The sequence below is a fragment of the Cetorhinus maximus genome, chromosome 22 (assembly GCF_964194155.1).
Source record: "Cetorhinus maximus chromosome 22, sCetMax3.hap1.1, whole genome shotgun sequence".
Classification (NCBI taxonomy): Eukaryota; Metazoa; Chordata; class Chondrichthyes; order Lamniformes; family Cetorhinidae; genus Cetorhinus; species Cetorhinus maximus.
Genome location: NC_135900.1, coordinates 25,656,408 through 25,681,971, shown reverse-complemented (window position 1 = coordinate 25,681,971; position 25,564 = coordinate 25,656,408). Strand labels below are relative to the sequence as shown.

The 25,564-nt window shown below is 42.7% G+C and overlaps 1 protein-coding gene across 1 annotated transcript in view; it reads left to right on the top strand.

The window, feature by feature from the left end:
• otogl (otogelin-like) overlaps window positions 1-25,564 on the top strand; it is a 198,979-nt gene that overhangs the window by 157,033 nt on the left and 16,382 nt on the right. The window contains exons 38-50 of the mRNA XM_078568563.1: window positions 649-838; window positions 9,575-9,795; window positions 10,407-10,545; window positions 11,813-12,004; window positions 13,281-13,493; window positions 13,789-13,893; window positions 14,379-14,486; window positions 14,893-14,994; window positions 16,169-16,273; window positions 16,365-16,405; window positions 18,505-18,568; window positions 20,707-20,885; window positions 24,615-24,716. Coding sequence (XP_078424689.1) covers window positions 649-838; window positions 9,575-9,795; window positions 10,407-10,545; window positions 11,813-12,004; window positions 13,281-13,493; window positions 13,789-13,893; window positions 14,379-14,486; window positions 14,893-14,994; window positions 16,169-16,273; window positions 16,365-16,405; window positions 18,505-18,568; window positions 20,707-20,885; window positions 24,615-24,716 — 1,761 coding nt within the window. The remainder of the gene's footprint in view (window positions 1-648; window positions 839-9,574; window positions 9,796-10,406; window positions 10,546-11,812; window positions 12,005-13,280; window positions 13,494-13,788; window positions 13,894-14,378; window positions 14,487-14,892; window positions 14,995-16,168; window positions 16,274-16,364; window positions 16,406-18,504; window positions 18,569-20,706; window positions 20,886-24,614; window positions 24,717-25,564) is intronic.

Below are 25,564 nucleotides of genomic sequence, written 5' to 3'. Positions count from 1 at the left end.
GATAATTGAGAAAGAAAGCTATCAGAGAGAGGAGCGATTGGGAAAGAAGGCCACGGTGGGGGGGTGTGAGGCTGGGGGAATTGACTGGGAAAGAAGGCAATAGGTGTGGGAAATGGGTAAGTAACTGGGAATGAAGGCAATCAGAGGAGCGAGGGGCGGGAAGAAAGGCGATTAGCAGGGGAGTAATCAGGATGAAAGGCGATCTAGCTGGCAGACAATTGACAGGGAGAGGCCAGAACCCGGCAATAGTCTGCAGTTGAGCCGGGAGAAGCATTGCACACTGGATTAAACCCTTGGGAACTTAGCTTGAATACAATTCATAACGGAGCTATGAAGCCTCCAATCTTTGCTAGTTTTATGGAATGTTCTGAAATAAGCTTGGGTAGTCTCTAGCTGGTTACTCGTGAGCCACAGCAAATCACACTCCTAATTTGTCAGTTCTGCTTGCAAATAACCTGAAAGATTAGTAACTACATATTCTGACTTCTGTTCACTCATCTATACACAGACTAGCAGGGCAGATTATTGTCGCTTAAATAAATTTTCTGTAAATCAATTCTTCTTAAATAGTTTATAAAAATGTATAATTGTTCAACTTGTGAAGGACATTGTATAGAAAGATTTCAGTTGCATTTATTATGCTTGCAGACAACAGTGAACTCTAGACCTGCTCGACTGCCGTTTACAAAATTAGGCTTCCATATACAGGACACAGGAGCAATGTACCTGATCACAACCCCAGCTGGTGTTACTATTCAGTGGTATCGCAGCACAGGCATCATTGTGTTGGAATTTGGTTTGCCTTCCAACAGAACGATAGGAACTAAAGGCTTGTGTGGTAAGTAAATTGTGGACATGTGTTGTTCGTAAAGTTTTTCTGTTATCTATGATTTGAGATTTGTACCCATTCACCCCTTCAAACTTCGTTGCAGTTATTGAATTCTAATAGATAATACCATTCCGTATATCTTCAATTCTGGTTCATTGCTGCTTTATGAATATGACATTTGAGCTAATCAAATGCAAGTGTGATGCATTTATTTTTAATTGATGGACAATGTATCATAGTTATCTCTTGTGCATAGACAAAAACAATTTCTCCCAGTAACAGTGCTTCTTCCCCTTTCTAATTGTTTTAAATCATTTTCTCTGCCTTTATTTATCTCTTTATTTCTCTGTGTGGCTGCTATATATGTTCCTCATTTTAGTATCTGTTTCATTCTGATTTTTGCTTCTGTCTCATTCTATAAGTCTCTCCTTCCATCTGCCTTCTCTCTCTTTTATATGTCAACAATATGTCTAGTTCTCACAGATATTTCTTATATTATCAATATGTATGTATCTTTTTTGCCTTTCATAAGGTGTAGAGTACACAGGAAGATAGATGGCAAAATATAATACTTAGGAGACATGGGGGAAATGGTGGGAAAGAGGGGGGAATGTGTCTTAGGGGAATTGCACCATAGTCAGTTAAGCGGGCAAATAGGATTGAAAGTCTGATCCAAAGGAAGTGGGATGGAGCTGCAGCCAGGAGAAGGAAAGAGATTGCAGCTGGTGTGTGAGAGGGGGCAAGCAGAGGATGCTGGAGCAGCAAGTAATTTGGGGCTATTTACAATTTCATTGTTTAGGCGGTAATCTAATGCAATGGATTGCCTACCCATGATTGAAGCCGCCCAGTATTGATCCAAATGATTTCCAAGTTGATTATCACAACCATTGTGGAGGGTGTAAAGAAAGCCATGATCTGGGTTTTGCAGCATCCTCACACCAAGGAGGCAGGGAGGGTCGGGTGGAGGTCGGTGAGACAGGAGCATGAAAGTACTTGAGAGATATTGTTACAATCCTCGTAGAGACCGATAATTTTTAAAGGAAAGGAATCCCCAAGGAGCCAACAGAAAGAAAACTGATGGACAAGACTTCATTTTTAAAACTTTAACTGTAACAAACTAACTAAAATCAACATAATTCAAACATTAATTAACAGGTGAAGGATATTTCAAATAAAAGGGTGAATTTCATTTAAATAGTTGCTAAAACAAAGATTCGCCTCACGAAGCACTTGCTTTACTTCCTGCACAAATATGATACCACATGCAATCCCAGTGTTTCTAACTCAACCTCCACTATATAGAGTCTCTCACCTCCCACTCAATCCTTTCAATCCTTGGGTTGCATTCACCAGCAGCTGTACTCCATCTGAAGTCCCCGAACATAGTTACCACCGACAAGGCCCACGTCTATGAACCCTCTCTCACTCGGGTCACAACAGTCCTGATGGCACCTTCTCCTACCCCTTTAGCCTACCTCGTGGACTCTGGTAACACTGAAACAGCAGAAAGTCTTGTCCAATTCACAGTCTGTTGCCTTTCCTGTCTTCAGCTCCCTGCTCTTTACAACTGTATACCTCACCCAGGGCAGGATCATCTGTGCCCGCTGGCATCGGGCATGTTCGGCAGCGTGAGTGGATAATTTCATGACATCATGAAACCAGTTTGCGATCGTCCGCTCAGCCCGTCGATGGCAGGCTGCATTTCCTGTCATTAGAAGTCAGGAACCTCATTGTAATACATCAGCATAACATTATGGGCAGAATTTTGCCCTCGGATGGAGTGCGGGCCTCACCGGCTTGGCGGTGAACGGCCAGCCGACCGCCGCCACTGAAATGAGGCCCGCCGCCATTTTGAGTGGGCGGGCCAATTAAAGCCCGCCCAGCGGCATCCCCGACAGGAAGCGCTGTTCGCTTCCTGTTCTGAGGGGGGAGGGATTCCCCATCTGTCAAAGAGCGCACTTCTCCCTGAGGCAAAGTCCTGCCTCAGGGAGATTAGTGATGGTAAGTTAAGTGTAAAAATAGAAACATTAAAAAATTATTAACATGTCCCCCTCATGTGACAATGTCACACGAGGTGGGACATGTTAATAAAAAACACATAAACTTTATTAAATTTTTAAAAAATGGACATGAAACTTCATCCCGCCAGTGGATGAAGTTTCATGAATAATCTGGAGCCCGCTGGGGCTCCTGGCCTGCCCGCCAGCCTTAGGCTTGGACGGGCAGGTCTTTAATTATCTTAATTAGCCTGTCAATGGCCTCAATTGGCCATTAACAGGTCGGAGGGCGGACAGCTGATTTCGCGGTCCGCCTGCCTTCCTAAAAATTTAAAGGGACCAGGATGACGTCGGGGATTCCTCCTGACGTCATCCCACGTCATTTTCCCCTCAGCGAGTGGGCCCCACCCCCAAATCGCCGAGGGGAAAATCCTGGCCTATAAGGCTAGCACTGATGTGCTTCACAACAGCATATATAAGGTGTACACTTGGCGGGCTGCACTTTGAGGGGAACTTAGAGGTTAGTGCACAGTAACATTGCGGAGTGCTTGCGAGGGACGCCTGTCGGATTTCAAGATTGAGGCGCGTTGGGGTGGGGGGGGCAAAGGCTGCCCTGCGGTTGAGACAACTTTGGGAGTGGGGACGAAGGCTGCCCTGCAGTTGAGGTGACCGTGGGAAGGGGGGGCAAAGGCTGCCCTGCAGGTGAAGGTAGCATACAAGCGCTAGTGCGGGGTCAGGGGGGATGGGTGAGGGAAGCGGCCACACATTAGGACAACCTTGTACAAGTGACCATTCCTCTGCAACTGAGACAGTTCAGGCACAGCCGCATTGATTTGATTAGAGTCGAAACTCTAAGTTATCTGCCCACTCAAGCAATGTAGAGGCATCAAAGTGCCACCAAGTGCTCCAGAGCTTTTCACCCCTCGGGCACAGACTGCAAACTAATGAGCATTTTAGTGGACTGCAGAACAGTTGGACAACTGGGCAAGCTGGCTGTGAAGCATTCACAGATGGAGGCACTCACAGCCCCTTGCAATGTAATCATCCCGGATTGGACTAGTCTCCCCCATGGTTCAAGCTAACTGTGCAGCCTTGTAGTGCAGGTTAGGAGAATGCCTGTGCCTGAGCTGAGAGCACAGCATGCAGTCCAATGTGCAAAGCTGTCACCAATCAGTCAGGTGGAGAGGGGCGGAGGTGGTTGGGGTCTGGGGCAGCCATGCAGCACACTAAACTCTGGCCATCCAAGTGGTGGCCAGCTCTCTCCGGGATGCATTAAGGGGCCTTCAGACTTAAGCAAGAGAGGTTCTTAGTACCCCCATGCTAATCCACGCGCCTATCTCTTTCATCCTGCAGGAGGAGTACATCAGGATCATGGAGCCTGGAGATCTAGCTGTATGCCTAATGGCGTACAGAGAGTGAAGTTGACGGAGCAGAGAGCGACTGAGGTGCCTGGCAGTACAGAGGGAGGAGCAGCACCCTCTGGAAGAAGGGGAGGCTGGGGCTCCTGCACACACCACCAAAAATCTGCAGTGAGCCGTTGCTGGTTGGCACCTAGCCAGATCCAGGGTCTCCTGCAGATGACCGAGAATCAGTGTTGCCGAAGACTGCGCATGTACAGGGAACTGGCTAGTCACATCTGCAAGCTACTGCAGGATTTTGCACCATGCGGACATGAAGGGCATCCACTGCCAGTGGCCATGAAAGTGACAGCGACGCTCAATTTCTACACCAGTGGCTCCTTTCAGGTCTCCACAATTGACCTCTGTGGGATATCACAACCCTCCACCCACAAATGCATCCATGAGGTCATGGATGCCAAATTCATGAGGGCACACAACTTTGTGCATTTTGCCCGGGACCAGTAAAGCCAGGGTGCAAAAGCAATTGGATTCCCCCAGATCTCGGGTTTCCCACAGGTACAGCATCGGGATGGTGAAAATTAGGTTCTGGTGCATGGACCAGTCTGGTGGAGCCCTCCAATATAGTCCACAGAACATGTCATACATTGTCATCACCTGCTGCGCCCTTTGCAACCTGGCACTGCACCAGGGAGAGGAGCTGGCTGAGGAGGAAATGGAGGAGCTGGAGTCCTCCGATGAGGAGGATGTCGCTGGGGATGAGGGTGAGGAGGTCCTTGAAGGCGATGATGATGGGGATGAGGCCCTTGCACTGGCCAGACAAGGCAGGCTTGCTCGGGAGGCCTTCAGAGCTGCTATATTTGTAGAGGATGGTGAAAACATGCAGTGAGGAGATACCATATGATCCTCACATTGCACCTATGAATGTCTGACTCTAGTCTGGCTTTTGGCAGCGCATATACCCTCTGTGATAATGCTCCTATCATGGAGATGCAGTGGAGACCCTAATAGCCATTCGATTGCAGGAGGATGATGGTGACATGCAGCGAGTTCACTCTATAAATCTTCACATAGCCCCTGTGGAAGCTTGACTTCTGCCTGGCTGAAGGCAGCTCGCTTGCACTCTGTGATCAGGGTCATATCATAGAGACGCAGCCATGAAACTTTAAAAGCACCTGATCCTTTGTCCGCCTTCAGCATCTGACCCCTTCAGGAGCACAGCATCACTGGTCACAGATGCTGAAAAGATGGGGGCCAGCCCCACCTTAAAGGTGCTAAGAGCACACAGATAGAATGAGAGAACTCTGTGACACCTGTCCACGATACTCTGGCAGCAATGACAAGCAGCTTTGAGGTGCAGGCATCAGTAATGTGTCCAGGGAGTGTGAGGCTGGACCATCACTTTGGTCTGAAGGCTACACAAAGCACAGGGAAGAGGCCCTGGATGGAGTCAACTGCCTTTATCTTGCGCAGAAATATTTCACATCTTAGTGGCACGAACACTGCTCATCAGAACAAGGAGCCATAGGCAGGGAGACATTCTTGGGAGTTTATTGACAACAGTGAGTATTATGTACAAGTGATTAATGCCCATGTTCAGGCTGCGCAACTACATCTTCTTAACCTTCCTAACCCTGCCGTTACGTCTTGGTGTCCCCTGGACATCCACAGCAGAGGTGGAGGCAGCCTGCTGACTGCTATGCCCTGTCTGTGATGACCTTGATGGGTCTCCTCTGGAGGGCTAAGACCTGGAGGGCTCCAGTTTGCTTTCGGGGACCTGCTGTGTGGCAGTGGCACCCTCCTCGAGGTGTGGAGCTGCAGCTGCTGGTGTCACAGGAAGAGGGGAGTCGGATTGGCCGGACACTCCCGGAGACACCTGGATGGATGGCGCTGGGGTGTGCATCTGCTGATCCTTCTCCCTATAGGTGCCCAAGGGCTCCTGACTCCTTGAGGAGAAGGGATAACTGGAGTGAGATCGAGCTGTCCTGCATCCTTCTCGCATACACACTGTTGGAGGCCAACTGTGGCATCAGCGATGGAGGTAAGCCCATGTAGCAGTGCAGGTACAACGTTCTGAACCAAGGTCTCCATATCGGCCGCCATCCTACCAGTGTTGGACTAGGTGCATTGGCATGCCGGCGCTATCAGCCCAGCCTGAAGATGGACAGAATCCTCTAACCTGCCTTGCAATTTGAGGACTGCAGTGGACATCTCTTCCTGATGTTCCTGAGCTTGCCTTTGCAGCCCCAGCAACTCTGAAATGACCAAGTCAAGAGGCTCGTCACCTGACTCGGCTCAGCAAATTTCCGTCCTCCAGCAGTCCTCCAGTGCTGGACAGCTGGCAAGTCCCTACCGCCGCCTGCTGCAGATCAGACAGTGCGATGTGCTCAACAGATTGTGATCCCAAGACTACTCTAATGCTAAGTCCCACCGAGGTGTGTGTCTGTGCAATAGTGGAGGGTGTGGGTGAGCACTATGACAGGACTTCAAGGAGGGCGTCTTCAGATTCCGCTTCAGATGTTTCTTCGGGGCTTGTTTGGAGGCCCTAGGTTGTGGACTCTGTCGGCCTTTTGGCAGATGTGCCTGTGAAAACAAGGGGAGTTAATCAGTGCACGGCGGTGGCCTGTGAAACAGGACACATCACTCGCAGCATGGTTGTCTGATGGATGTTGCACTGCTGGATCCTCATTTGGTAGAGCACCGCCAACCTCACTGTCAGCACAGGACCGGTCCAGATCCTCGCTGGCCAGTTGGATGGCTCCGTTTTCAAACTCTGTGAGGACCTTGATTTTGGGCATTCCGCCACCGCTCAGTGACCTCTCCCTCTTGTTGTGTGCCAGCTTGTCCTGCATGAATAGAGATGGAGAGAGTGTAAGTAGGATGCCTGCCAAGCCAGATGATAAGTATGCCTGGCATGTGTGGGTGGTGAGTGGTCTCATTGATAGGATGAGGCCAACCAAGGTGTGTGAGAGAGAGTGAATGGTGATGTCCCTTGAACTGGCAGTGAGTGACGGCCCTATGGATGTGTGATGGGTTTATGAGTATGTGAATTGAGAGTGATGAGAAGAGTGACTTACCCTGGCAGAACAAAGGATATCATTCATCCTCTTGTGGCACTGGGCGGCTGTCCCCTTTTGAACGGCATTGGCACTGACCATCGCTGCCACCGCCTCCCTAGCCAGATTAGTGACATTGCTGCCCAACCTGCAGCCAGAACAGGCATAGGGGACATCACAGCACGCATCCACTATGTCCAAAAGGTGCTTGAGGGACGCATCATTAAACCTGGGGTCTGCAGTCTTTTTGCCTTTCAGGGCCATGTCTTCTTTGCACCAGTCGCGGGCTGGAAGCACTGAGAGGTGTGTGCACAGCTGAACTTTAAATATGGCACCCAGCCTGATGAAGCGACGAGGTGATGGTGTGGTGGGCGAATGTGAGCCCGCCTGCCATGGAAACAGCGTGTTTCCTGGGAATGCATAATTAATGTGGCAGATTTGGGATGATACGGTGTGAGAAGTCACCATTGCGGCTGGTGCGTAAAGCATCGTTTAACCGCTGGCTACCGCACTTTGCATAAACCTGGGACAATTCCGCCTACAGTAACACAGTTTCTGCTTTATTCTCAGCACCAGGATCCATTCGAGGACTTCCAAACATAAAACTGTTCCATTCGGAGACAATGCTGCTTGTTTCCTCTTTACACAAATTCTTAGTGGGTTATGAATTGCCAAACAGAAAACATTGGGTGATCCAACTCCACTGCAATTTGCTTTCTATTTACTCTTTGCTTCTTAACAGTTCATCACTATCCTCGGGTTTCTTGGAACTTAATGATGTTATAATCAGGAAACCAATTAACCCTCTTTCAAAATACTCCCTAGCGCACTTCGGTCTTAAAGGGACATAGCACATCAGAAAATATAGACTTTTCTCTGCACGTATCATCATATGTGCCCCCCGAAAAAATAAAAGCCTTATTGAAGTAAGGATTTTTTCTCAACCCTTTGAAAATTCAACACGTTTTAACATTATAAGCACTTGAACAGTTACCTTATTACGTACTGTAAAGGTAACGTTTTGCAATTAAACATTTTGCATTGGCACTGCCATAAGGTTTAACCCACAACAAAACTAACTGAATATGACTGCTAGATTTCAAAGTTCAACCTATGTGACTTCTTGGAGTCCCAATGCTCTTGCAAATAAGAATGGTTGATTCACTTTCTTTCAATCTTCTCAAGAGATCTCCTTTTGCATTACGTAAGTTCTTCCTAGGTTTTCCATGTCCTTGGTTAAAAGGTTGTATGTTAACTTTGCATTCCTTGTGTTGCTTTTTTAAAATCTGGATAGGCTGTGTAGAGTCTGGACCCTGGGATAGCATTTGTGATAGATTTGACAATCTGTTTGGTTTTGTCACAAGGAACATTGCTGATTGCTGGCAATCCATCTGACTTTTGAGCAATGGCTATTATGAATTGGTACTTAAGAAAAATATCCTTGTCATGCTGCTTAACTTCTGAATTCAGCAATGTTCCATGCTTTTCTTCAAAGCCAGACATCAGGTTACCCTCAGGCCTTTCTTTGGTGCCAGTTTTAGAGCTTTCACCTTCTAAACAGGCTCTAAACCTGTCTGCTCAGGTTTTAAGACCTGATCTCTACTTTCTTCCCTGTCTGTAGGTCTTTCATATCCAAGTCTCGAAAAAGTGTCAGCCTACCAAACATCTAAATTGTTGTGAAGGACAGTTGAATTCAACCCATCCTGTTTAACTGCAGGATCATTTTTCTGTTCAGTGAAGTGCTCTTTAGCCGTGTTAAAAATTTCATTGAGGTCAGCAGGCCTGACTCCCATTAGCAGATGCCCCCCCCCATCACCACCCCCATCACCCTGGAATGAAAATCAGAATGTCCAGGGCAGTTTCTCCCAAGTTGGCTTTACAAAGTTGGGAATTTTCCTGACTCTGCAGTCCCAACTTGGAAGCAAAAATTCAGCCCCTATCTCCTCCTGTTTCCCCTTATTCCACTGAACTCAAGCTTTGTCCAATCAAAACCTAACCTGATATCTTCTGGTCTGTAAGCCGAATACTACAATCACAATGCATGCAATTTTGGTATTTTAACTGGATTAGTTAATGATTTACTATGTATAAAATTGCATAAACAGATCTATGATTTTATAATAACATAATTCTATATATTTGCTGAGAATAGTTTATAATTTTAATACCTAGTGCTGTAAAAATTTTTAACCTCATTCATTGAAACAAATACCAGTTTGGACAAAATAGGGTCTGACAATATACACAAGTCTAAATGCCATTTTCAAATAGCTGAACAGAATAATGTAACTGCGTTACCACTAACTTTTTGGGCCAATGTCTGCTTACTTTTAGGCTGCTGTAATGGCAGTCCTGCTGACGATCTCAAGCTACCAAATGGAACCATTGTCACAGAAGTGGAAAATATAGGTCTTTTCCTTGAAAGTTGGATGGTTGAAACATCCGGTCTAGAGACGGATTGCTTTAGATGCCGAAAACAGAACTGCACGACTGGTAACTGTACTGCTTGTTTTGATATGTTGAATCAGAATCCTTGGACCCTGTGTCATCAACACGTAAGTAGAGATTTATTTCTTTTTGGAAATTGTGTACCGCGCTTAGAATTACTAATTGTTTGAACAATCTGTGTGTAATAGACATACAGGATTCTGTTCTGTGGAATTGATGAAATATGAATGAATCATTCTTCACTGCCCCATTCTAATCTGCCGATATTGATTTTTGAATACACTCCAAGTTATAAATATGTTGACAGTGTTTTATATCTATTTAGAATACTCCCTTTCATGCATCATGCAGGAGGGCCAATGCAAAGGGCTCTCTTTAATACATACCAACAAATGGGTTATTTACAAATAGTGGGAGGGTCAAGTCAGTTATCAATCATTCTTACGCACATGTACATTTTGCAGAAAAATTTGGTTATTTTCTTTCAAGTATGGTTCATTTTCAAGTTGTCATATCTTAAATCACAGCACAATAGTAAAATAATTCCATGAAAATTGGTATCGTGATTAAGTAAAATTTGGGATATACAAATTGAATTGTTAAAAAAAATATATTTAGAGGAATATAGATTGATTTCCTTATCAGTTCACAGGTTGATGAATTAAAGGATCCATGTTGTTTTAATGTCCTTTTTCATAAGTGTCTTGTTCATCTCAAGGTTACTCCAGAAATATTTTGTGAGCTGTGGATTAGGGATTTTCACTATGTGACACATCAGTGTGATGCTTTGGCTTTATATGCAGCAGCTTGTAATAAATACAATGCTTGCATTCCATGGAGGACTCCAGAATTTTGTCGTAAGTTTTTGGCCTACTGACTTATTAATAGTTATTATATTACAATTAATTATTCTAAATTAGTCATAATGAAACTACAGTAACCACCCTTCAAATCTGTTTTGGCTGAATGGATTGCTATCAAATCCCCCTAAACTTGTACTACAAAATGAAGATGAAGAAAATTCGATCCAGTGCTTAGTTCCTGCCATTTGATATTATTTTACTAATGTCCTTATTATATTGAGACTTTCATGCTATATTGCAGTCACCAAGTGGATATATAGAGTAACAGATGTAATGAAATCTTCCTTGATTTGACTAACTAGGATACCTTCTTTACAACAAGGAAAATAATTAAATGACACTGAATTAACAGTCTTGCTTAACTTATCCTGGTCACCTAATGCTGATTGGCTCTAAGCTTGAGATCCATAAGTTCCCTTCATGCTAAGCCATATTTGCTCTCCAGACCTAGTTAGCTAACTGAATGCTCATGAGTTCCTTCTTTCTGCACACTGTATATGCACTGGAAATGGAAGATGAGTCTCTGACTTCTCCATTTGAGGATTTGTTAATACTCCTGTCAAGCAAACTGGTCCACATCTTCCAAGAGTATGTTCTTAGCAGACATCTCCTGCTGTGATCACATTAATAGAAACAACTCTTCCTCACCAATTGTGAATGTTCATTGCAATCTCCAAACTAACTTTCATTGTCTGAAGCATTCTTGTTCAGTTTCCTCGCCTGAATACTAAACTACTTTTATCAGCTTTACTGTTCTGTGTATTGAGAGCTACCTTTAACTGAATGACTCAATACAATTTTACTCTAAATTATACCAAGATCCTCCTGTGGTAACATAGCCAGAAATCCTGAAAATGACACAAGGCCATTAATAAATACAGCGTTATACTATAGGACATAAAGACCTAGCTGCTCTGTGACCTGACCAAGATGTTTTTGAGGCTGATTTTACCTATACAAATGTTTTTATCAAGAACTAGCACAAATAACATTTTGGTTGAAGATCTTTGCCTGTGACTAGGATCTGAATTATGCAATGTTTTTGATGTAGTTTTATATCTTAAACAGGAATTGATCTTAATTGACTCATCTTCAATGGGTATCACTGAGTAGAGCAGCATAAATCTTTGTAGCTTCTGTACATTTTATTTTATAAGATATTCATATAGGTAAAATAGCTAAATTAAAAATGATCATTTCATATTCCATATTTTTAAAGTGTTATTTTGACAATAATGTGATTGTTTCATTTTACATACAGCACTTAGCTGCCCAATAGGCATGGAATACCAACCTTGTGTGCCAGCCTGTGAAAGTAAAACATGTCAGAACAAAGACTTCTATTTGGAGCATGACCCAACTTGTTCATTTATTAGTGAGAGTTGTGTTTGTCCTCGAGGAACTCTGCTGCATCAACCAGACTCCAACTACTGTGTTAGAGAGGAACAATGTGGTTAGTAAATGTTGTAGTAATTTAGAAATATGATGCAAATAGAAATGACCCAGCTCTATAATATGTAGTTTATTGGATTTTGGGTTTATTAAATTATTGGCAATTGCATCCAATTTAATTTGATTTTGAATACAAAAGTGAAAGTAGTGTTAACTAACATTAATCTTGTAACCATTTTCTTTGTGTGTGCATGTAATACATTTCTCAGACCTCCTGTCAATGTAAAATAAAGACAAGTATAAAGATGAAGGGAGATGAAGACCTTAGATTCTGCAAGATGATTGTTGTATAAACTAGATCAATGGTAAGATTCTGGAAAATGTGGACCGTTTTCCATACCTTGGGAGCCACCTCTCAAAGAAAGCAGACGCAGATGATAAAATTCATCATTGCCTCCAATGTGCCAGCTCAGCCTTCAACTGACCAAGAAAAAGAATATTTGAGGACCAGAATCTCAAACCCGAAATTAAGGTCATGGTTTACCGCATGGCAGTGATCCCCGCACTCCTATGTTCTTTGGAGACTTGGAAAACCTACAGCAGGCACCTCAAGCATGAGAGAAGTATCACCAGCGATGCCTTTGCAACATCCTCCACATTTGGTGAAAAGAGAGATGGTCCAACAGCAATGTCCTGTCTCAAAGCAACATGCTCAGCATTGAGGTGCAGATCACTCATCACCAGTTCTGGGCAGGACCTGTCAATAATATGCCCGACATCAGACTTCTGAAGCAACACCTCTACTTGGAGCTTGGCTGTGGCAAGAGATTGCCATGATGACAACAGAAATGCTTTAAGGATGTCCTCAAAGCATCCTTGAAGAGGTCAAACATGCTCACCACTTCGTGGGAGTCCCTGGCTTGTGACTGACAAAAATTATGAAGATTCGGTGAAGAAGGCACTGAACACATCACGAGACTTCGTCAGGAATACGAAGAGGTGAAGTCGAGGCTTTGGACAGCGTGTACAAACTTCCCAACTAATCTACCTGATCTTTCAAGCACTAACTGCCCCACATATGGCAGAGTCTGCAGATCTGGCATTGGACTTAACAGTCATCTCAGAGCCCATCCAACCAGAGTCATCCCCGAACCTGAGGGACTGCCTAAGAAGAGAAAGGCAAACTAGTGCACATAGGTGTAGCAAAGAGAAGTGAATTCGTTGATAGTGTGAAATTAATACACAAATTTAATTTGCTAAAAGTTTAAATCAAAGCTTGGTAAATCAGATGACCTAAGCTCATATTGATTTTAATTATTGATGTCTTTTTTTTCCAGCTTGCACAGATAATGAAGGCCTGCCGCGGTCAGCAGGTGAGACCTGGAATGGATCGCATAAAGGATGCTGTATGTACAAGTGTTTGGAGAATGGAACTATTGTTGCCATGGAACCTGAATGTGGTGAAGTATCATCACCAATCTGTGAACGAGAGGGAGAGATAATTATTGATGTCATTGAGGAGGGAGCATGCTGTCCAAAGAAGATTTGTGGTATGTGTTAGTTATTCGAATAAAATGGCACAGGTCTCTTTTTAGCAATGGAAGTGTGAATTAGTTTGTAGATTTTTTAAAAAAGCTATAATATGTATTACTGCATTCAGTAATGAGAGGTGAGGCGGCTGTGCTATACTATCATTCCCACTGGTATTTTATTCTTTCCCCTTTTTGCATCTACTTTTTCAGTGTGTCTTTTTTCAGCTTTTCTATACTATTCTTTAAAAAATGTAACAATTCTGAAAAGGGGCAAATATGAAAAGTAAAAACTCATTGTGTATATTTTCTTCAGAGTGCAATTTGACCATCTGCGGAACCGACGTTCTAACATGTGAAAATGGAGATAAGTTGGTGATAGGCTACAGCGGCGTGTCCTGTTGTCCTGAATACCGATGTGGTAAGTTTATAGGAGATAAAGATTGACATTTTGGGAGAGTTTGGGGGATTCTTTCCTTTTTAGGTGATGGTGGACAACTAGTGATTATGGATCAGCGTCAGTTATACACCCGATTAAAGTCAATGAGTGCAAAATCAGTCGCGTGTTCAATGATTGACCGGTCCATGTCAACATCTAGCAGGAAGCACACAGGTTGCAAATGTTAAAAAAGAAACTGGGTAAATGTAAGCAAAAATGTTTCTAGACCTATTTCTGGTGTATTTGCAAAAGTTAAAATACCTTCATAATTTGAGTGAATTAATTGTTTATAGCAGAAGACAAACTAATTGATACAGCTGTATGGATTTAACTATTCCATTGATTTCTATATGTTCTTAGTTGAATATTTTTATTTAAACAAGGGATGTGCAAAATATTGATCCTGTTGCTTTTGTAAGTGGAGTACTAATAAAATGTGTACTGTTAACTTTGCTGTTAATATACAGAATGTGACCCTCTGGCATGTCCAACTAGTTCACCTCCAGTATGTAGAGAGGACCAGTTTCTTGTTGAAGTACGAAAAGATGACTCCTGCTGTTTTTCCTTTCAGTGTGGTAAGAGGACTTTGTTCAACTTTGGGCTTTCACTTAACATTTTAAACTTGTTTTGAAAGCAGAAAAGTAATTTCTACAGGTAGACCCACAAATTCCATGAACTGAAGCTTGCAACTTTATATGCATCAGCTAGCCTGCCACAAGGCAATTACCCTTTCCCACAGTATTATGTAATAGACTATATTAGGTGCCTGCCATATGCTATTGTACACTTTGTTTGCTCAGCGAAGTTGGGGACAATACAGGTATTATTATTACTTGTTTAACATTATGCCTTTTGTGTGACACTGGTTGGCTGTATTAGTTGATACTGCACCATAATTTGTTTTTAAAAATGTGGCTCATGACGTATTTAATGTGGATTAAACCCAAGATAAATATAAAAAGCTTCTTTCCAATTTTCCAGTGTGTGAGTCGTGCATTGACCCAATTCCTGTGTGCAATGAGGGAGATGTTCTTTCAGTAGACCTCAACACCACTGATCGCTGTTGTCCACTATACCACTGTGGTGAGTGAAGTAATAACTTTATCATTTATAATCTGTATGGTAAGCAACTCATGTAAAGTTCTATGAGAATTTTGAAATAGATGCAGTGTTAATCAAAGGATAACTAATTTGTCATTGAGGAAACAAAACAATTTTTCATCTTTTGCAGGAGACTCGAACCTCTTGTGTATTTTTTATGTTTATGTTTGTGTAAGCTTTTTGCTGCATTTCTTTTTGAATATCGCTGTGTTTCAGAATTAAATAGCCAACTTTTGCATTTACCAATTGAGGGCAACCATTTGATAGAATGCAATCTTCCACTGGTTTCTGGCCCTGCCGCTGCAGGCTCCCCCGTGGTGGATACGGCGAGCTATCCAAATGCCCATTGACTCCGGTGGGACTGGAAGATCCTGACGGCGGGAGGGGAAGGATAATTAGTCCAATACCAAGCACTATTTTGCCTGGGAGGTCAGATTGTAAAGATGCTGGATTCACAAATATTTTAGAAATGCTCGTGTGGAAGCAATTAATTTATTAAAGTCATGGGGTGACTTTCCAATGTGTATGTTAATCAGAGAAAGAGTGTTAGGAGAAAGGAATATGTGTAACAGTGCCATGGATTACGTAATGGAAAGAGGGATTCTAGTGCATGTTGCAGTTGAATGAGGAAGGAGTGACTAAAAGATAGGAAGAAGTGAGTATTGGGAAAAATAGATGTGAGGAGATGAGTCGCTTGCCAGTTGTAGGCAAGTATTCTGCATATGTTTCTGTATTTCTGAGCCTCCCTCTGTTCAGCTGTATTTTATGAAACTGATCTCTCCTTTTTCCACTGCATCTCCTCCTATGTATGCCTCTTCTGATGCTTCCTTATTTTTATTACTATTCATTTGTCTCTGTTCATTCTTTTAATAGATGCTGCCGCTATAAGATAGATTAATCTAAGAAACTTATGCAGACAAAAATATTTACGTATTGTGTATGCCATTGAAATTATTCTCCCAAGTATTTAAAAAATATTTTTTGAACTGTTGGCTCCTGTTGACCTTTGTTTCAATCTGTTTTACCTGCAATTTTGAAAGAATCTGCTGATTTGAACTAAACAACAATTTGGGCAAATCCTCCCTTTGTCAATTTAAGTCTTACTAAATATAATAATTTGACTCTATTTTGTTTCTTACTTTCTCCTTAACTGCAGTCTGTGATGAAAATTTGTGTCCTCCCCCTGACAAGACCTGTACGGATGGAACTAAACTAGTAAAGAAACCTATTTCAGGAATCTGCTGCCCTGATTGGCAATGTGGTAACTATGAATGATTTAATTATTAAAAACAATATTTTGAATATATCAAAATGGTTTCCATTAATTTAAGTTTAACTTTCTTCTTTTACAGACTGCAACTGTGAAAACACTACCAATATTTCATGTAAAGTGGTATGTAAATTTAGCAATATAAACTAGTGTATTGTAACCTAGACCTAGTCTGCTACTAGAATGTGCCTCAAAACAAGAAGGACATAAAAGGGTAGCTAAATGTATACTTTTAATATGTTCACATTTTAGATTTTAAAAGAACAAAATTTGCAGTTGGCATAGTCTAAGTGCTGAAAACCTCTAACTAGTTCCCAGAATGAGTCTATTATGGTTGCTATGGTTGTCAACTTAAAATAATGGTTTCTAAATAAATATAAACAATCTTATTATTTAGAGTTGAACATTGCTGTATCCTTTCACCAATAACGAAACCCCAGCAGGACCAGGTGCTGCCAGAACTCTTTTTCTTCATTCTTGGTACTTGTTTGACTTGATGGGCCGAAGGGCCTTTTTCTGTGCCGTAGACCTCTATGACTTGCCCATTGTTCTGGTCTGGCTGGTAAAGTTGCTGCTGCTGGAACAGCTGATCTTTCAATTGTTCTGCTGATTCCCTTTTGCAGATACTCTCCACCGGCCATAGGAATCAGCTAAAGTGTACTCCCCCTTCCCATTCATGACCTCTAGCCACAGAGATGAATATAACAAAATCATCTCCAGTGTTCTTCCTGGCAGTCTCTGCAGGACTGATAACAGCACAGTTGCCAAATTTAAAATCAGTAGAAATCAGTCCTGTTTAAACGATGTGCGTTTCCTGTACTGATGAACAGACTGCATACTGAATGTAGTCTCAGCTGGTTACTGGGTAGCACATTTAACACAGGCTCCACTTACAAGCAGAAGAACAGACAAGCCCTTTATGGATTTTAGCAATTCCGCAGGGCTGACCTAAGAGCAGCTGTCAAGTGATTATTGGGGATGAGCTTATGCTGTCTTTGGGTGTGAACCTGACGTTTTAAGAAGCTGCATCGTACTGCTTGGCTTCAGTGTGGTTAGGTACGGGCCAAGTCTAAGAGGTTGATAGCTGATTAAAAATTGTAATGCTTGAATTACTGAGATAGAAAATACTGGAATATTCATCATGACTGTTAATGATTAGAAAGCAACATAATTACTAAACTTATCCTCAGGCTGTATGTTTTACCACACTTCAATAAGCACTTACTCAACCAATAATAATTCTAGGTTGCAACAGTCTGCCTGTTATTTATTTTAATTATTTTGCTTGCAAGATTTTTTGTCATAGTTATAGAAATAGTCATTTGTTAGTACAGAGCTTGAGTATTGCTGACATAAAGAGACATGTCCAAGCTTTTCGTCTTGCACTAATCAGGACACTCGCAAAAACAACAATTTATACTGTATGTGAAGAGGGTGTTGATTGGTTGGCAAGTGGTGTTGCCATGGAGAATCCAACACTGATGGTGACTGACAGTTAACTGCCAAGCATTTTTAAAAATTTAATCCAGGTAGCTTGACCCTGATTAGTCAAGGCATTGCCCTGAGGAATGTGTCAGCGAATGGCTGTCACTTATTTTGTTTAGCTGAAACAGACGCAATATATGTACATGTTCTTTTTGACTGCAAAGAACATTACTCATTTTGTGGTATATGAATTTCAGTGCCTGTGTGATGCTGGGTATGTAGGCCATACGTCCCAAAGACTGGTGGATTGTATCGAACAGCATATCCTAGCCGCTGTTTGCAACAGGCAAGGTACAGACCATACCCAACCAGCCCATGCTTGCAAAACTCAAAAGTGTCCAACATTAGCTGTGATTCTGTGATTGGACAACATTTGCTAAATAATCCTCAGTGTGCTAAGAATTACGCTGACAAACAATTTAAGATTGTCATTCAGGCTCATAATGTGGCACATTTGTGTGTACTGGAAGCTACATATATTAATACACAGGGCCCTGTTCTTTGTGCATTCTCCATAGCAATGCCACTTGCCAACCAACCAGCACACTCTTCACCTAGAGTATAAATTGTTGTTTCTTTCCTTATATTGGTATTCTTGTGAGTATCCTGATGAGTACAAGATGAAAAGCTTAGACATACCTCTCTTTTCAGCAATATATAGTTATAGAGTTGGTCTACAATTTTATGAATACTTTACAGTTTTATGGATTACGTTTTTTATTTAAACAAAAATTCAGGGAGAAGTTCTAACAGAGGATCCTGACTTTCAAAATGTCTGTGGCTGTACTCGTTCTATCTGCAGTGAGTTCCTTGTCTTGCAGCTTTACTTTGGTAGTTGTTTGTTAATTTTCTCCAGTTATGAGCTTTAGCTGAATTATAAATGTTCCCAAAGCAACACCAGACATATTTTACAACTACTTGTTGCATGGTCCAAGACATGATAATGCACTACACTAGTTGTGAAATAAATGCATTATGAGCCTAGATTTGCTTCTAGTTACAATTTGTTCCTGCTTGCAAATTTTGTTGCGTGTAATAAAATAAACATCACTCCTCAGTTTTAAGTTCACCAATGTCCTACCTAAATATGTTTCCTTTTGTTTTGTGTTGATTATAAAATAGTTGAACTTATGTTTTAAATAATCTCGTTCCATGGTACTTAACAAAATTTTAGTTCTCTGTAAGCAAACAATGTGAACATTGAAATAAAAGCAGGAAATAACGGGCCATAACCTCCGACTAGCATTGGAAAGTGATGGCTCACAGAAATTAGAAGAAATAAATGTACGGTTACCTGCTCTTGAAAATTGCTTTGCCACTTCCTTTCGCCGGAGTTGCTTGGGGCAAGGGGTCCGAGGTCTGGGGGCGTTCAGAGGTCGAGAGGGTGGGGGGTCCGGAGGCTAGGGAAGGGGCTTCCAAGGCTGGGGGGGTTGGGGGCTTCCGAGGTCAGGGGGGTTTGTGGGCTTCCAAGGTCTGGAGGGATGAGGGGTGCATTCAGAGGTCAGAGATGGTGAGGGGGTCCGGAGGTCTGAGGTCTAGGGGGGATGGGGGCGTTTGGAGGTCAGCGGTGTCCAAGGTCGGGGGGAATGGGGGAGTCTAGAGGTCTGGGAGTCCGAGGTCGGGAGAGGGGGGGTCCGAGGTCGTGGGTGGGTTCCGAGGTCAGTGGGATCCGGGCTCTGGGGGTGGGGGGTGGGGGCTTTCAGAGGTCAAGGGTGATGGGGGGGACCCAAGGTCTAAGGGTGATCCAAGGTCTGTATGAGGGTGGGGTCTGACGTCAGTGGGGGGTGGGGGTGGGATGTGGGGTTGTTGGAGGTCGGGGAGGGATGGGGGGAGTGGAGGAGTCCTGTGGTGTTGGGGGGGGCAGTTGTGGGGAGTCCTGTGGGATCTGTCCGGGTCTTTACAATAGTTACCCAGAAGTTAGAAGACGTTTTAATTCTTCTAACCTTTTCTGGGTAACTATTGGTATAACTCCAGCGGAACCATCCAAAGTTTGCGATTTAAATTTTGTTTTTAGATTGTTCCCAGCGCAGCGTAATTGTCCACAGGAAGTTAGCACTTTTGGGTAATTGCCGTGCAAGCCTTGCCTGGGAACTTGCCAGAGGGATTCCCCAGCGCATCTTTGGGGTATTCCCCCAAATCCGGCACTGGGAAGCGCGGAAGTTACGAGCCAATGAAAACACTCAGCAGATCGGGCAGCAACAGTGGAGAGAGAAGCAGAGTTAATGGCTCATTCTGCTTTAGAACCAGCATTATTTTCTTTCCCTATAACTCACAGTAACCATCATACTGTATATTGCATTGTGGAAATATTTGTATTGTGGGTTATTCTTTATTGTGGATCTATGTTGCCTTTGAAATCAGAATAAAACTTCATAAACTCTCTTTCTTATAGGATACTTACACCAAACTAAGAAAAGAGATTTTCATTGGTTTGGTTTAGCCTAGAGTTGAGCACACGTTCCAGAGGTGTAAAGGCATTGTGTCAGTGTAGCTCCCATTTTCCCTTTATTTGAATTTTTAAATGAACTCCAGCTAACAGTGTTATGATGCCATCATCATAACATGCAAAATATATTATAGATGTACATCATTCATTGTTAGACATTTATGATATAAATTAAGCCATTAAGAAATACTTACAAATTAAGACACAAATAGATAAAGTATGTTGACTTGAAACAGTTTGAATGTACTGTGTGCTGACTTTGGAAGCTGCATCTTTTCAAATAAATTTGACTTCAACAGTTTGACTACCACGTTTCTTTTCTGCATTGTTAAATCCAAATATTGTAAATAGCAATTTGTTAAAACCTGACTTTTATAAATGCAGTAATATTAAGAAAGTAATAATTCAAGCTATTTGACCGGAATAATTTTGATGATAAAACAAATGTAGTTATAATTAGGATAAATACGTAATGTAAAAATTATTATTTCAGAAAAAGCTGATGTCTGCCTGTTCCAAGGTGTCACTGCATTGAAACCAGGCCAATCACTGTTTCAGCAACTCGAAGGTGACCAATGTTACATAGCAAATTGTTTGCGGAAATCAGATCCTGCCGCAGAGTTACCTTCAATAGAAGTGTCAATAGTTAACTGTTCGGCAAAATGTGAAGCTGTAAGTATATATTCATTATTCATTTAAATTTGAAACTGCAAAACCACATGCTGGTGGGAAAATGTGTTGCTAAAAGTCGCTAGTTAATAAATGAATTTTCATATTCATTTGGTAGTACAGAACTTGAGCATTGCTGAAAAAAGAGACATGCTGTAAGAGACATGCATGAGTGCAAGACGAGAAACTTTGATAGCCTGTATCCTTTTGAAGCAGTACTCAAATTTTTATATATTATCTTCATATATTACAAAATTAAATGCTCCCTATCTGAAGCCCTCCAATCTGCTTTCCAATCTCTCACACACCACCAAAATGGCCTTAACCCAGAACACAAACTACATTCTGTATAACTTTCACCATTGTGCATTATATGTCCTTGACCTCTCTGCAGCCTTTAGTGTGGTCAGCTGTACCATTTTTCACCAAAACCTCTTTCCAGTTGTCCAGCTGTGCATTCAGTGCCATTTCTTGGGGCTGCATCTTCCGGTTGGCGAGTGGGGTGACATCAGGCGGGCGTCCCGATGTCACCCCGTGTCATTTAGATTTTCAGTTCGGCGGGCGTGCAGCCGACCTGTCAAAGGCCACTTAAGACCTTTAAAAAAATAATTAAAATAATTAATGGACCTGCCCATCCAACCATAAGGTTGGCGGGCAGGCGAAGAGCCTGGGTGGCCTTCAGAAAAATCATGAAACCTCATCCACGGGCGGGATGAGGTTTCATGAGGGATTAAAAATATGTGTAAAATGTTTAAATAAAAGAAATTGACAGGTCCCAGCTCATGTGATTGTCACATGAGGGGACATGTCAGGAAAATTTTTTTGTACCCATTAAAAATTTTTTTAAAAACTTCCAACCATCTCCCTGAGGCAAAGATCTGTGCGCTCTTTCGTGTGCATGCGCAAAAGAGCGCACTCCCAACTCAGGGAACTCCCCCCACCGCCCACACAGGGAGCGTTCAGTGCTTCCAAGCGGATGTCACGCTGGGTCGGCCTTAATTGGCCCACCCACGTAAAATGGCGGCGTGCCCCCGATTGGGGGCGCTGGTCGGGAACTCATCCCTGCCCCCGCCCCCCCACCCCCCCGCACATCCCCCCCAACAGGTGGAAAATCCTGCCCTTGGTTCCATTTTACCTACCAACCAGAGCCAGATACATCTCCAATGGCTTGTCTTCTCAACCCCATGCCATCATAGCTGGAATACCCAGGGTTTTATTATTGGCTCTCTCTTCTTCCTCATCTGCTCACTGACCCCTATGGGCTTTAACATGTTTACCAATGATACACAGCTCTACGTTTCCATCAGGATTTTTGACCCATTCACTGCCTCTGTGCTGTCAGGCGCTTGTTCAATATTCAACCTTTGATGAGTCTTAACTTATTCCAGTCAAACATTGGGAAGACCAAAATAATTTTCTTCATCAGTGACAAACTCTGTCCCCTTGTCACCAATTCACTCACTTCCCCACTGAACCAGGATATTTGCAAAATTAGGCCTGAATTTTTGCAGGGATGTAAAGGGTCTGGGCCTTAGCCAAAATGCCACCGGAGCTCCGAATCCAGAAGTTCCGTTCCTGAACCTGGCACCAGCCATCTTTGGTGGAGGGCCCGGAACAGGGAGGTGGCTTCTACTTTGCACACCTGTGTTCATGAAAGCAGCTGCAGATTTAAACGATTCAATCAAAAGCAATTTTGGTCACCCAGGTTTCTAAAATATATCTTGTAAGCTTTAGACATTTGAGGAAAAGGTCTAAATCTGGTGGAGTCCTTTGGAGAGGTAAGGTACCCTTTGGGCAAGCTCAGGTACCCTTTTGGAGAGATCAAGTACCCTTTGGGATTCTTAAGAGTAAACATGAATGTGCATAAAAAGCGGATAAGATCTGTGGAACTGTCAAGCTGTCAAGTCATTTAAACCCCCTGCTCTTTGCACTTAAACAAAAATAGCCTGCAGTTGAAAAAAAGTGGTGGATGCAATTTCTTTAGTTGTTTGTTGACCTAAACCTAAGGACTATCACTATAGGATTAGTGCTGCTTGACTACTTCCACAACCTATCATTATCACAGTGGGAGGTCTGTAAGTCTGTGAATTCCTCCCTAAGTCCCTCTGCTTCTGAACCTCCTGCTTCAAGATTCCTTAAAACTCACCTCTTCAACCAGGCTTTGTCTACCTCTCCTAAATTCTCATTTATTGACTCAGTGCTCATTTTCCACATGGCTTGACAGCACTTTGAAACTTTTTAATGTTAAAAGTGCTATATAAATGTATGTTGTTGTTGACTTTTCTCAATAAACCTATCATTTTGTGAATATTGATCATAAATATACTTTTTTTTATTCTTTCATGGGATGTGGGCAACGCTGGCAAGACCAGAATTTGTTGCCCATCTCTAATTGCCTTTGATTTGAATTGCTTGCTAGGCCATTTCAAGGGGCAGTTAAGAGCCAACCAGTTTGCTGTGGGGCTGAAATCACATGTAGGACAGACCATGTAAGGATGGCAGATATCCTTCCCTAAAGGACTTAGTGAACTAAATGTGTTTTTATGACAATCGATGATAGTTGTCATAGCCACCGCTACTAACACTATCTTTATACAGGTACAGTGGCTCAAATCTGGCTATCCGAAAACCAGAGTTGTCAGAAAACCAGCTGTTTTTATAACCTGCCCTGCATCAATTTTAATCAGTAAAATAACGTACTGGGGCAATTTGGCCAGGTGCTGCACTGGCACAGTGGCACACCAGACTAGTTATTGACTTTGCCCGCCGGTCTTTTCCTATGCTGCAAATGGTCCAAGTGACTCGTGACCCCACCTGACCTGACTTGGCCCAACCTCACTTATCTTATTATTTAATTTTTTTTCCAAACGGTTATTTCTTCACTATTATGTATTCAGTTTACAAGCTTAAAATAAAAACACATGTTTACTTGATTTCAAGTATCTCCTATTAATTGAATTAGGAGAATTAATATTTCAACTACTGCAGTGGGATTTGAACCCATATCCAAAGAGTATTAGATTTGGCCTCTGGATTACTAGTCTAATAACTTTACTACTAGGCCACCATTTACCTTAATTTTAACCAAATTTTGCAACCTCTTTAGAACATTCTCACCAGAAGACATTTTGTCTTCTAATATCTAAAGATAGATTTGTAAATTGTTATGGATGCAAATGCATTTTCCCACCCAAAATTTATGATCTGAAATCTAAAAGAATAATGTCGGACATATTTCCCTGCTATGGAAAAATTGGAAGCTATAGGGGTCTCACTCACTGACTGGAGAGTCAATGAGAGCACCACATCACCGCTTTTTGGGAAGGCGCACTGGCACTTAACTAGGCAGCAGCAGGTGTTCCCCGGGGTCAAGGACCCTGGGGGAGGAATTCGCATCCATAGGGAACTGCCAGCCAATCAGAAGCTGCAGCAGCTTTTCATTGTTCAGCAGCGCCACCTGGGAGAAATTGTTGTGGTAATTTTGCTGTACTGTGTAATTATCATCATCAGTGATTAGCCTTTTCAAACTAATGTGAACAAGTCTGCAAAGTAGACTATTAATCACAGATAATGTGATTTAGGAAAATATTGAAACAAAACTTTTTTGAGTTGGTGGCATTTTCTTTTAGTTTTTTGTTTCAAGCAACCCTATAATTTTTATGCATATTGATCATTCTTGTCATAAAACTGTGTATAAATACAACTATTATGATCTATTATACCAATCAACAGCATCAAGTCTATGTTCCTTCTTCTGATCCTCATGTTTGCTGCGGAAACTGTAAGAATATCTCATGCACTTTTGAGGAAGATGGGAGCATTGATCTGCATAATGTAAGTTTATCTATTGTATTATATTATCTCCCTGTCATTTTCCTTTTCACACTGTGCAGTCAAAATGTAAATCATGGTCTGAGTAGCTGGGCTGAATTTTCTACCGGTCATTGGATCCCTGATGATGTGTTCATAAGGGGATCCTAAGCCTGCCCATGTTGCCAGCGAGCCTGGTGGTGCAACCTTCCAGCAGTCAGCCAGCCTCCTAATTGGCTAGCTCTGCATTCATCATCCTATTAAGGATGGCGGGCTGATTCCTGATGCTGCAGGCCCAATAAGCCCCTACAAGAGAGGTGGGCACTGCTGAGGCAGACAGGTGAGCGTGAGGGCACCTCAACATGGAAGCGTCCTTGGTTGCCTGCATTGAACTCATCAAATAGGCTGAAGCCAGTAGGGCTATCAAAGTGGAGGGGAAACCCCACCAAAGGAATGGTTATTGATGCAATTCCAGTCTTTCATCCTCGCAGCCCCAGTGGCCATCTAGCCTGCTGCTGGAAGGGCAACTCGATTGAGCTGGTAGCCCCCTCACACTGTGGAGTGGGGCATTCCAACAGTGGGAAAATACCAGCGCCATTGCAAAATGGCCCCCAATTGTGACTCAGTTGCCCTAATTGGCAACCCGCCTCTGTGAAGTAGGCAGCTGACCCAGATCTCAACCTGCAGCTGGGAAAGCCCCCCCAGAATGTGTTGAGAACTGTCCTGTTGTAGCTTCCCCCTCATTTCCTGACCACACCACCCCTGCTTCCAACCCTGTTTCCATAGGCTGGAAAAGTTCAGCCGGATGTGTTCAGCTAGAAGTATTTGTGTGAAGTCCAAATCTGTGGAATAGTGTGGTCTTGAAATAGCTA